This window comes from Agelaius phoeniceus, chromosome 7 (genome assembly GCF_051311805.1).
Source record: "Agelaius phoeniceus isolate bAgePho1 chromosome 7, bAgePho1.hap1, whole genome shotgun sequence".
Classification (NCBI taxonomy): domain Eukaryota; kingdom Metazoa; phylum Chordata; class Aves; order Passeriformes; family Icteridae; genus Agelaius; species Agelaius phoeniceus.
Genome location: NC_135271.1, coordinates 44,956,591 through 44,969,667, shown reverse-complemented (window position 1 = coordinate 44,969,667; position 13,077 = coordinate 44,956,591). Strand labels below are relative to the sequence as shown.

At 39.2% G+C, this 13,077-nt stretch overlaps 1 protein-coding gene across 4 annotated transcripts in view; it reads right to left on the bottom strand.

The window, feature by feature from the left end:
• THSD7B (thrombospondin type 1 domain containing 7B) overlaps positions 1-13,077 on the bottom strand; it is a 300,207-nt gene that overhangs the window by 167,543 nt on the left and 119,587 nt on the right. For all 4 annotated transcript variants that reach the window (XM_077181738.1, XM_054636437.2, XM_077181740.1 and 1 more), the window contains exon 6: positions 10,511-10,680. In XM_077181738.1, coding sequence (XP_077037853.1) covers positions 10,511-10,680 — 170 coding nt within the window. The remainder of the gene's footprint in view (positions 1-10,510; positions 10,681-13,077) is intronic.

Sequence of the window (13,077 nt, the reverse complement as noted above, 5' to 3'; positions counted from 1 at the left end):
GGGGAGGAAGGAAAAGAAAGGGAAAGAAAGACTCTTAAATCTGTCCTCTGAGTCATTATATGATATTGCATTTCAATTACATTATGGGCTGAATTTGGCTGTCTCTTTAGATAAATCAATATCAAAGCAGTCTTTCAAAAGGCTAAGGCTTGTTTGAGTTTACTTTGCCATGGCATTACCAAGACTTCATTAATTTTTATAGCTACTGAGTTTGTTTTATCCTCATTTTTATTTTTCATGTCTGTTTTTCTTTGCTTCCACGCATGGAATTGATTTTAAAAGAATTTGTAAAAACATGCCCAACATATGAGTAATCTTTCCTTTTTCTGCTATTACACCATTTTCTTTTAAATTAATCATTTGAAGAAAAACATTCTTTTTTTTTTTAGACACAAGAATTTAACGTTCACAACCTCGAATTCTGATTTGCACATCCTGAAGCTGAGTTTAGACCTATCACTCTAAAGTGATATTCAGACCAATATCAGTGCTTATGATTCCAACTCATCAGAATAATAGGATTAAACAACAGTGTGATTTAATTCTAAGCTGAAAGATAATATATTGGTAAAAAAGACCATTTTCTGAAAGTTTTCTCAGACCCTGTAAGGCCTTTGACATGTTCATTTAAAGATTAGAACAAGGTGGCATAAATCCAATTCATCTGAACGCTCACATAAAGACACCTTTTCTAGAAACCTTGCAAGTGAAGTGACAGACAGAATGAGATAAATATTTAGAGTTTTAAGGATAAGAGCATTTATTTTACCAAGAAGTCTCATGCATGGCTTAACCTGCCTCTCAGCATCAAGCTTTGCAAAACTGTATCAGTTTCCTGGAAGTTCTCTCGGACAAATGAAAGGAAATAAAACTGGGTACAAATGGTCAACCCAAGGAATAAAGTCCAGTCTGGCTTTGCTCTAACTCAAGGTATTGTTGCCAAGAATGGCTCTTCCCTCCTCATTGATTTTTAGGCTGTTTCTATACTGAATTTAACTATTTAAATGTGGAAGCCTAGATACAGCTGGATGGTTCTCCTTCTTTGAAAACCAACCAGTGCACCCAAGATGATTTTAAATTGATTTTGGATTAAAAAAATCAAGAAAAATTGATAACAAAAAGTGAAAGGGGCTACAACCCATCCCACATTCATGGATGACTTCTTCCCATTCTGATGGGAATTCCTGCCTTTCTCTCCCTGCCAACCACCCTCCTGCTCCTCTTTGTCCCATGGGCTGATGCCCTATTTAGTTCTAGCACTAGGAGCTCTTCTCCCAGGAAATGTTTCCCATTTGGCACTGGAATAAGGCTGCTTGTTTGCTCACTTCCTTACATAGTTCTTTGCATTCTATAAAAGGTAAATCAGAAAATACCATTCTGATCAAATATCCAAATACATTCCAAGTCTGTGCCAGGTTATGCTCCTCACTCTACACTGACTGCAGTCCTCCAGTCAGTCTTCAGGAATAAGACCAGAACAAGAAACCCAAGCTGTAATGATAAATGCAATCCTTTTCCAACACCTGGCAGGTATAGAGAGACAGTTTCCACCCAGAGTGACAAGATGAACCAGCAGGGTCCTCTTTAAAACAAAATTCATTCTTCTTCAGCCATTTGATTAAAAACTCTGATTTCCATCTGGTTTATTTCAAAGCTTGATGTGATTTTCTCTGGTCATTCTTTTATACTCTAACAAATTTATCTTTTTTTTAATTATAAAGGAATGATAAGGGGAAATTTTCCTGTGAACCCTTTAAATGCCAAAATCCTCACACACTGCTGCCTCCAAATGGCACGGGCAGCCTGGCTGGGCATGTCCTATTCAGGGAAAAAACCTGACATTATGCCTATGATAAATGAACAGAGCTGCCAGGAATGTCTTTAGGAATGGGCCAGCCTTCTGATTTCGTTCAATAATTGACTCTGTAGTGGCATTTTCCTGCATTCATACAGAAAAAGTGCTTTTTGTGTAATTATTTTCCTTGGAACAACCTTAGCCACGTTTTTGGAGACAGGTGAAAGGCAGAAGCCAGGAAAGCAGAGTGGGAGGGGGAGGAAACATCTCTGATTCAAGTAGCAGCTTATTTATGACACTTGTTCATACCTTTTAAAATCCTGTGTTCTTCCCAATCTATAGAATAAACTTGAAAAAGCAATCAAGTACTAATCTGGGAGCCTCTGAAACATTGCACATTTCTATAGCTGTTATATTGAATCTATCCTTTATAAATGCAACTGCAGCTGTTCCCAGCACCAGTGTCTTGCCTCAAGTTTGAATTTTACTATTTGCTGTTATTTTCAGGTTATTGCTACCAGCAGGAGATAATAAATTGGGTTCTAAAGTGTCTTGTTTCCCTATATATTTTTACTGAGGTAATGATTTGGAGGAAGAGGAAATCAGCTCTGATATGATTATTTCCATAATGCAATTTTAAGCCAATAAATAAATTATCTTTGAATAGAGTCATGTGGACAGATACTTGCAGGCACACATACTCACACTATGTTAAAAGCAATGCTGACCAAACAAGAGGCAGAAACGCATAGGATGGCATTTTGTTTGCAGGGGGTCCTGTCAAATATGGTTTTTCAACTCCTCAGGAGGTAAGTAACACTTTTTTTCCTGGACTTTAACTACATTTTCCTTTTACAATTAAAACCCAAGTATTTTTCTAACTAAAAGTAAAATGAGATTTTTCTAAATATCACTAATATATCTGGAATACACACAAAGATTATCAGGTCTGCCTCTTACATACTTTAGGTAGCACTCAATTCTCAAGGCAATAAATCCAAATGTTTACCATATGGCAAAACTAATCCAAATTGAAGACTGCCAGGATACAAGGCAGGTATGAGAAAGGGATGGCATATCCTTGTGAAAGCTCTTACTGCCTTTGCTGGGACTTATAAACCAAAGACACTTGGATCAATACAAAGGGAAATTACTTGAGAAAACCACAAAGGAGAGAGTTATGTTATAAAAACACCTTCATGTGTAAAACACAATAGGGGTAAACCCAGCACAACATTTGCAAGCAATTTCTCTAACCTGAAAGACATTTTTATAGCAAAAACAAAACACTGCACAAGGGAGAAGTGGTGAATGCCATCTGTCCAGCCTGGAAATGGCACCAACCCCAGTCCCTTGCACCCCTCCATTAAGGCCTAACGCACCCCATGTCTGATGGAAAGGGTTCCTTTATGCTTTGAGGAAAAATCAATTAGTTTTGAAGCCACTAAGCACAAAGTTGGAGGCCTATTTTCAATTAAAATCCATTTAATAGACAAGGAACAACGTATGAATAGAAGGCTAATCACAGCATGAAAGAGGGTTAATAGTGGATTGCCAAGAGCAACAATGGCTTAATGCATTTCAGAACAATAAAAATCCTCACAATTTTATTAAAGTGACACAAACAAAAAGTATCCCTGTGTCCTCCCTCTGCTGCTCAACAGGACTATGATCTCAGCTGGGATACTGCATTGTTTTGCTACAGCAGAACTTGTGGAGATTAACAACACTCTACATATCTGGCAAAAATTCAGAGTGAGCACGGGGCTCCCCACCAGCAGCCACATGACTGAGCAGATCAGAGGTGACAATTCATTAAGCGTGTCCAGGAAAAACAGCAGAGGCAACAGGGATGCTGGGATAGCAGCAAAGCCAATGATGGAAAGCAAAAAAGGATTCTGCAGGATATTTGAGCCTTTTGGCTGTTAGCCAGAAAATGCTGAAAATTGCTGGAGCAGACCACCAGAGAGGGTGAGAGAAGAAACAAGGAAAGAAAAGGGAAGGGAAGAAAACCTATGAAACAGGGAAGAAAATCCATGAAAACTTCATCAAAGCCTTGTAAGAGCTTTGCCCACTGCTGTGTTGAGCGTTCATTCCACAGGAAGGAGGAACCTCTTTGGGGACCCTCTGTGGATGTGCCTGGGACACCCAGATGTGGCACAGGTGGCCCAAAGCTAAGCTGGTGACACGGATCCTGGGAGCAGCCAGGCTGGCCTTGGCACACCAACTTCATTTATCTCCAGTGTCTCCTGCTCCAGACACCTCTGGCTTCCTTCTCTCTCCCCAGTGTCCCAGTTTGTGGCGTAGCCTCGTGCACACAAATCCTTTTAATTTTTCATCCCTCTCCCTGTTATTGTCTGAACACAATGCAGCTCCCCAGCCTCAGAACAGCAGCAGGACAAAATTACACAGAACAAACCATCACTGTCTGGGAGGGAATTAATCCAGTTCCAGTGGCAGGAAATAATTATAAAAACACAGATGCAATTAAAATGTTAGCTTACAAAGATAAAAGCCTTGACTAAAACCTAGAATCTCACGTGAACTCACTGGGTAACATATTATTTGCTGCATACCACAGCCAGCTAAACAAATTCAGGCATTTATAAAGTGATAACTATTCAGGGTCATAACAAATAGCTTATTGACAAAAAAAAAAAGGCCTATTTTTTATAAGACACCTCATAAGAGGCTCACTTTTTTTCACTGTCAAAGTCTTTTTAAACATTACTCACTTCATTTTAGTTTAATTAGTTTTAAGATATGAAAGAATTAAAAGTATTACACCTCTAAAAGACATTAGGGAAAATGTTGGGTTTTTTTTTCTTAATGGATTCAAACTCAAATTTCTGAAATGCACATTTAAATACCACTGTCAAGCACTACAACAATCTGAATAAAATAATTTCCTCTCCTGCTTCTACAGGGTTTCCCCTGAAGAAGCCAGCTGTTACATATTTATTTTTCCATTATGTGAGTTGTATCTCATAAATCTGCTCAGCATTTGGTGAGCTTACAGATCAATAACTTGGCATCACAGCAATATAAATCTGATACAGACTTCTCTGAATATATTTCACACTTCAGAGGTGTATTTCTCATCTTTTCAAGCCAATACAGCCATCCCAGTGATAAATAACTAGTTTGGGATGAGAGGGATCCTTGGGGGGGAGAGGTTCCACCTGAGAATCTGGCTTCTAGCTGATTCAGGTCAGCTAAGCTCCAGGCTGGATGCTCCTGTTGCTGCACCAGGAGCAGCTCAACAAAGCTTTTTTCACACCACTGCTGACCATTATTTCTCTCCCTCCTACAGGCCTAGTCAACTTTTCTCATTACTAATATATTCTAACCTATTCCTTTTCAATTTCATAAACCAGACAAGGAAAACAGGATTTAAACATCAAAGTCCTAAAATTCTAATTTCCGTAGAGTAAATTAATCTTCTCATTCCTGCAGTTTCACTAGCATAAATTTACCAAAAAAAAAAAAAAAAAAAAAAAAGAAGTGTGCATTTAATATAAGGCTCATACTCCACACAGGGTTCACTCCAACAAGGTATAACCTGCATCAACTCCTAAACTCCACAGGCAGTTTATCTTCATCAACACAGTCCTTTATAGGCAGGATGCACATCCAACATTCAGGATGGCAAAAGCCATAAATAACAACAACCTGCACAACCAAGCTCAGTTCCTCAAGAGTTGGACCTGGTGCCCCACAAGACCCCTAGCACCCAAGGGGATGGGGGCACATTCAAACTGGGCTTTCCACTGGCATTGTCCTCTTCCCAAAACCAGAGTTCACTGAACAGATGCCACATGCACCAGTTTGAAACACTAATCCCCCAGGAGACACACATTGGAAGGTCATGATTCAGAGCAGAACAAAGAACTTGCAGGGAAAAAATTGTGGCACCCTCATTAGGAAACAGAGCAAACAGAGCAAAGGAGGTAAAACAGCACATTTTGGAGCTAAAAAAGACAATAGAGAAGAAAGAAAGCGATGAGAACAAATAGAGAATAACATATCTATGGAAACACTCCTCAAATTAATCTCTGTGCAAGTCCAAAGAGGTACCAATATCTGAAAAACAAAACACAATGCCAAAATATTTCCCATATGGGAATCAAGAAGAATCTGAAAAAATCACTCATCAGATAAGAAAGGAATAGGCATTTTTGTCTATCAGCAGTAGGGAGAAAGTTCAATATTTTGTGGAAAACAAGAATGTATAAAGGCCATAAAATAATCATTTTGAGACTCGTAGAAGTAGGACTTAGATGAAAGTGCAGGGGACCAGTTTCAGCTTCAGACCATTTTGTGATTCTGCCAGTAAAGGGGCTTGTAAGACAAAACTACATAAGGGAATACACAGAGGGATGGATCAGAGAGTAACCATTAGACCTGAACAGGTACTTGAGGATTTTCCAAGTCCTCAGCTCTAAGCAGATTAAAGGAGGTTTTGCTGCTACAGCTGGCGACACACAAGTTTATAAAAAACCAATCTGATGTAAAATGAACCAGGTGGAATTGTATCCTAAAAATAAAGCAAGAATTAGTATAGGCTGGGGAACTGCAGGGGAGTAAGGCAAGGTACTATGTCTACTAACAGGTGAGGGTTGAATGTGTCTCAAAGGAAGGAGGAATATAAAAATAATAGAGACTTCTGCACAACATAGTTTTGAAGGGTTACACTTAAAGCTATCCAAAAACAATCAAGGCACAACTGTGTCACATACCTGCTATTGAAATTAAAGCTCAAATAAAAACAAATATATGGAGACAAATATGATAAACTCATTAAGCAAAAAAATGTCAACAAAACTTTAGAACCTTGTACAGGCATGAGAATTTTATGTGGATTTTCAGATGTAATAACAAAGATTAAGAAGATAGGAACCTGCAATGATTTCTGCTGAGCAGGTAATAAGAGATACATTTTATTAGCCAAATTTACTATGCAGAGTAAACAATAAAGAGGATTCAAGGAAGTGAAGTCTTATTTCACAAAGGTCTTTTCAGTCCTATAATTAAAACTTAAGCAGACAGGCTCCAAAAACACTCTAAGAAAATTCTGAAAGCAAGATGTGAATTGGATCTCATTCAAACAAGTAAAAAAGGAAAAATGTCAAGATATATAAGGCACAAATTTTATGAAAGAATGACAGGGCAGACAGAACCCTAGTTAGAAAACTACAGAAAATATGGAAAGAGCAGCAATCCCAGCCACTAGAGAGAGCAGGTAAATAGTTCAGAGAAGAGAGGAAATACTTCTGGAGTATTTTATAAAGACTGCCATCTCCCAGACTAATGAGAAAGAGATACAGTTTCCAGATAAAGCCAAAAAGCAAAATTAATTAGAAAACAGAAGGATACTCCCTGGTCTTCAGAAAAGAAGGTAAAAAAATCCTGAGGTAGAACCACATATGTTTATTAACTGTTTGAACATAAATACAGACACCAGTCCCAGATTCTAAGAGGAATTTTCATTCCCATATCACTGGAATAATTTATTGAGAGGAGAGAGAGTTGTATTGCCAGACAAGGAGAGGTTTCATAAACAGATTGTTGCATAATATTCTTCCCTACCAGAAGTCTTTTTTGTTGGTACACTGGGGATTGCTAGTTAGTGATATTCACCCAGATCAATTAAAATTTATTATGGAACAATACATTTCAGATAAAATTTCATAAAATCCCAAAAATGCTATCTCTTTTTGTAAGCCCACTTGCAGAGGAGAAGAAAGCATTTCTGTCCTATGGTAGCAGTGTCTGGCTTTGAAAATAAATTAATGATGTGCATTTCTACTTTGCTTAAGAGAATTTTCCTATGAGTGAACACACTTACTTTAAAAAAGAGGTACAAAGAAGGGTGGTCACCACCATTCCTACAGTTTGTTCCAGAAATGGGATTCCAGGCACAGGGATCAAGGAGTATCCAGAGCTGAAGGGCAGAAAGGGCTGTACCAGAAGCAGCTCACTGGCATATTCTGTGCTACTTTTTGTGCAAAATGTGTCTCCTCTTTAAAAGCAACATCATTTCAAACATGCGGATTTGCCACTTCCATCCCTGGAATTACCAGATTACAACCTCTTTGTGAAAATTAAGCATTATAAATTTAAACATGTTAAAATTCAGTGAGATACTTAAAACCAGCAGGATCTGTAGAAAGGTAATCATGTTAAAGTTCAGCCTAAATGAACAAAAGCCTCCCAGGTGAGGAGGGATGTGGAGTCCTTGGACAGAACAGTCAGCATTAAAACCAGCACAGTCTCTTCATTTAGGGTTACCTACATTCACAGATCTCTGAACTACACAGCACTTTACACATTTACCAATGTAAATTTAGCTGTAACAGCCTCAGAATGCAGGAATATTACCAAGCACTTCAAAGACTGCAATATCTTTTCCTTCCAAATACTCATATTAATAGTATGAACATCCTCCTCAAGGCTTAGAAAACGTACAACTTCACTTGGAAAAAGACAGGGATTTCTTAGTTAGGTCACCTCTTGGGGGAGAAAAATATGAAATCTTATCAATGCATTTCTTAAAGTAATACCTGAGTAAGAGTTTTCCATTTTCAGTATCTTCAAGTTGGAACCTTATAATCAAAATACAGAAAGATTTCAGTAGACTTAACCTTCTGAACAGCTGATATATAGAGGCTCAAGGAAACAGGTGCTCCCTTTCCAAACACACATTTTAATAAAAGAAGATATAGATGGGAAGACTAGGCAAATAAAAAATGGGAGAGACATCCTTGGGGGATAAAAGAGCTTTGAGCAGTGTGTATAAACACATCACAGATGGTACCTGTCTCCAAGTAGGATTCAACATATTTTATCCCAGAATGCTGCTGGAGAGACCACGGGACAAAAATCTTCTTTCACATATGTCATTGGGCCCAGGTCCAAATTCTCTTTGGAAGTAACCAGAAGAATAACAACTGTGATGGATGGTAATATTCCATTAGACTTGCTTGTTTGACTCCTGAATGATCCCTTTAAGGACACTCAAGAGCTGAAGAAAGAAAAATTACTGTGCTTTTGATGGTAGCAATTAGACACTGTATTTGCTTATACATAGAGAATTAACTTCTTCATTTTCTCATCACTGAAAAATTGGTACAGTAAAAGATGAGATAGTGATAAATAAAAGTATTCTGCCAGTTCTGATTGCCAAAAGAAAAAAGAAAAAAAATGTAATTCCTTATTTATTCAAAGAACAAAAATTAGTCAGCTAGTAAATGAGACACACTGAATATTCCTGGATGAGGAGGGATAACAGGGAAGGCTTTCCCTGTTCCATCTGCATGTCACTGTGCTGATAGTAGATGGGATTTTCACTTTTCAAGCACTACTGTACATCTGCACTCCTGCTTTGAAATTACAGTAATAGTTTAAAACTAGTACAATTGCTCTGCACAGCTGGGTTTTTCCAGCTGACTATATGAATTTTTAAAGATTAGAAGTGTAAATACAAGGAAGAGGTATCCCAGGGTTTGTGGGGTTTTTTTTTAGTTGAGGAGGGTCCTGCAACTTTTAAGCTGAGCTGAACTTTGAGCAAGGGAAAAAGCTGCAGGTGGGTCACACACTGGATATGCAGCACCACTCTGGTCATGAGATATGTAAATGCTCAAGGCATTCAGAGGCACTCCTCTATTCCTCCTGAGAAATTCACAATTCTGACAAAGAATAAAGTGAGAATGAAGTCAGTTCAAGCTCTCTGCTCACCAACCTGCCCCACAGTGGCTGCAAGGAACAGGAGTGCTCAGAAGGATGAAGAAAGTCAATAAATGCTGCACACCTTTTATTAACAGCACTTTTCTACCTCTCAAAGTCCACACTTGTGTGGAACAACAGAGAAGGCTTGTGCTGGGAGAGCACAGGAGTGCCAGATGTCTGGGAGAGGTGAATCAGCCACTGTGCATGGACTGAATAAAGATTAAAACAGGTCTGCTTTTCTATAACCTCAGAGTCTGTGAGGGATGCTGGGACACACACTGGGCACCCAGGAAACTCTTGCTTCTCCTCTCTAAGTAAAAAAATCTAAGATACAATATTGTGTTGTTATTATCTTACATCTCTGCTCAAAAACACATTCTGCAAGAGCACCACATTGAGTAAATAAAACAGCCTATGATGAATTATTCATTGTGAATCTGTAACTACTTATTATTCTTCTAAAGGAAATATAACTCACTTCCAGAGTCCAAAACCCGTCTGTCTGCTCAAAAGTTGTGACAATATTATTTTTGCTTTCTCCTTCAAATCACAAGAAAGACTGTGTATCAACCTGAAGCAGAGGCTAAAGCCATATCCGGAATGGTGTGTGACAACCTGTTTTATATTCTAAACTAAGACTACACTACAGATAAGTGCATTCAGCTACCAAGGGGCTGGGTTTCCTGATATATGACAGAGGAAGAAAAGTCAACTCCAAGCATAATTTAGTTCCTTCATCCTTTGTGACTCTCCCAATGAAGCGAACAACAGAACTGGCAGCAATTCATCCCAGGAGGCTGTGGCTCCTGGCAGCTCCTCAGGGCTCCCTCTGGTGCCCAGCAGCACCTCCCTGTGTGAGCATGGACACAAGGAGGGCACCAGCAAGCCAAAGGCTACCAATGCCTCCATGTCATCTACTTTTTTCTTCCCGTTTCTCCCACTCAGACCCACTCAGGCCAGCATTTCAGAGCGAGCCTGCGCACGCACCCTCCTTGGGCCGGTGAGTCCCCAGCTCCACGACGATCTGGGCACAGTAGACCACGCGGGTTTGGATGCCACCTCCACAGAGCCCTGCCTGCTTCTGGTGGTGAGGGTCCTGCGGGTCAAGAAGCAGAGACACTTGGCAAGCTTTCCATTCAGAAGTCCTCCAGGCAAACCTTTGGGAACAGAAAGAGAACAGGTAAAATTAGTTTTTGAAAGACTACAGGTAAGAGGAGAGGTACTTTATTAGATGACAAAATACAATGGGTTTAATCTTTATAGCAGGACTTTCCTACCCAAAACAGGGAATGTTTGGAAACATTTTGAGTGTCAAATTTACATAGGTTAAGTATGTGCTATTTGTCTAGAGCACTTGTGTAAAACTTTTGACAGAGCACCAATCTCCAAAGCGTTCTGAAGCACTAAATCATCCTGACAGCACCTTAGAGCACAGTGTAAAAAATGAGTGAAGATTAAGAGGTTTGATTAAGTGTGAACAGTAGTTTTCAAACATGTGTCTCAAAGCACTAAACCACCCTTCTCTGCCAAGAGCTGAACACGTCACTCTGAAATGCCCCTAACAGCTGAAATCCTCCATTTGTCAATGGAGCTCCAAGCACTTGCAGCTTTTCCACAGGGGGCACCTTTCTATGGCCCAAGGTCCTGCCAGTTCCTTCAAGGGATTGGCTAAAGCATCTCATTTAATTCCATTTTCCACAAGTTGTGATACACAGCAAGCTCGAGACAAAAAATACTTTCATTCTATGTTCCACTCACACCTAAAGAGCATTAAAGGTTCTCAAGGAATTACAAGATTTTAGGACATAGGTAGGTGAATGCTGTACAGACAACAGTTGTTGGTGTGTATCAGCTTAAATGCCAGGAAGAACTTATTAAAACCACAGGGAAAACAGTGCTGTCTATCCATGGAAAGCAGAATTTATTTCCCCATCATGACTGAAAATGTAGAGCATACTTCTAACACAACTGTTTCCACAGGCAGAGTTCACTTTAATTCACAGGTCACAGTCTGAGGAGAGTAAATAAATAAGAGCCCAAAGTCTTCCCCATCTTCCCAAACACAAATCTCAGGCAATACTGTTTTTATAACCAATCTGTTCACACTTGTGCTGCTTTATGCCTCCACTCCTCTAAATTTCGTAGTTTATTTTTACCACAGAATCTTTGGGGTTTGTGTAATGTAAACTATGTAAAATAATTTCCTTCCTTTATTCTCAAGACAAATACTCTCTCCTTTTACAGCAGATCCACAGTTGTTAAAACTACATATGTTCCTTAACTGCTGACTGATCACTGTAAACTCAAACACAGTGGGGTGTCTCTGCACAAAAAGCCTTCCACATCATAATTCTGTTTATTCTCCACAGTATCTGCTCCTGACAGTTATGGCAAACTAACCTGCATCTCAAAACTATATGAAAAATAAACACACTAGTTAGAGTACACATGTTCTCTTAACTTACTTTGTGAATGAATTTTTTTTGCGAATGATTTTGTTTTTAGCCCCAAATTTTGTAATGTATTCACGAAAAATATTTGTGAATACTGCCAATTACTTGCATTTACAGGTACTGTTCAGATGAGCTGTCATGCTTTCTTAAATAACTCAAAGCATCCTGTGCAAATCTGGGTACACTCACAGGGTTCATTACCCCCAAAGAAAATAATAAAGAGCACACTTTTCACATGACAAGTATCAAATATCTAATTCCCACAACATATAAAGCACAGCCATGAATTCCTCTTCTCACTAGTTCCTTCTGGGAATTCCTAATCCCATTTCTTGGGCCTGCGGTGTTAAATGCAACCATAAAGGCAATGAAAAGTGCTCTTCAGCAAACACCGGGTGAAAGGGATTCCTCCTCCACAGCCCTTCAGAAATCTGTGCTTTTCAGGTCTACTTTTGAAATTAAAACCTTGAATATAGAACACACCCATCTTTCCACAGCCATGGACATAGTTGCTTTAAATAAGTATTTCTTAAAACAAAAATGGACTAAGGTAAAACTCATTATCAATATCTGGTTTTGGAAGTCAGCTGTGAACTCTAGATCCTAAAGACTCATTTCCAGAGGTGTGAGCATCTGCTTCTCCTATTCAGTGTGAGCTGCGGGAATTAACACCTATGAAAATTAGGCCATCGGTGATTAAAATTATGCAAAATAACTAAATCTGAGCTCAGAGAGATAATTAAACTTCATCAGCTCTTGAATTAAAAAGAAAAAAAAAATCCTTTATATATTCTCCCAGAGTAACTTGTGTGAGCATGGGCAAGGACAGCCCTCCCGAGTTCCACTGGCACCAGCTCCAAGCCTCAGCCCTGTCTGCTCCTACCTGCACATGTCCAGTGCTCCAAAAACAAATCCTGACCTCCAGGCATAAAAAGGGACACATTTCCATAGCATTAACAAGCCCACCAGGAGGTCAAAGGGCTAAAGGGCACTGCCCAAGTGTAACTCCAGAGGCCTTCTAGCACAGTTCACTGCACTTCCTCTCCAGTCTTTACTACTTCACACTAATGCCTTATCTTCAATTTGGGCATAATAAACCTC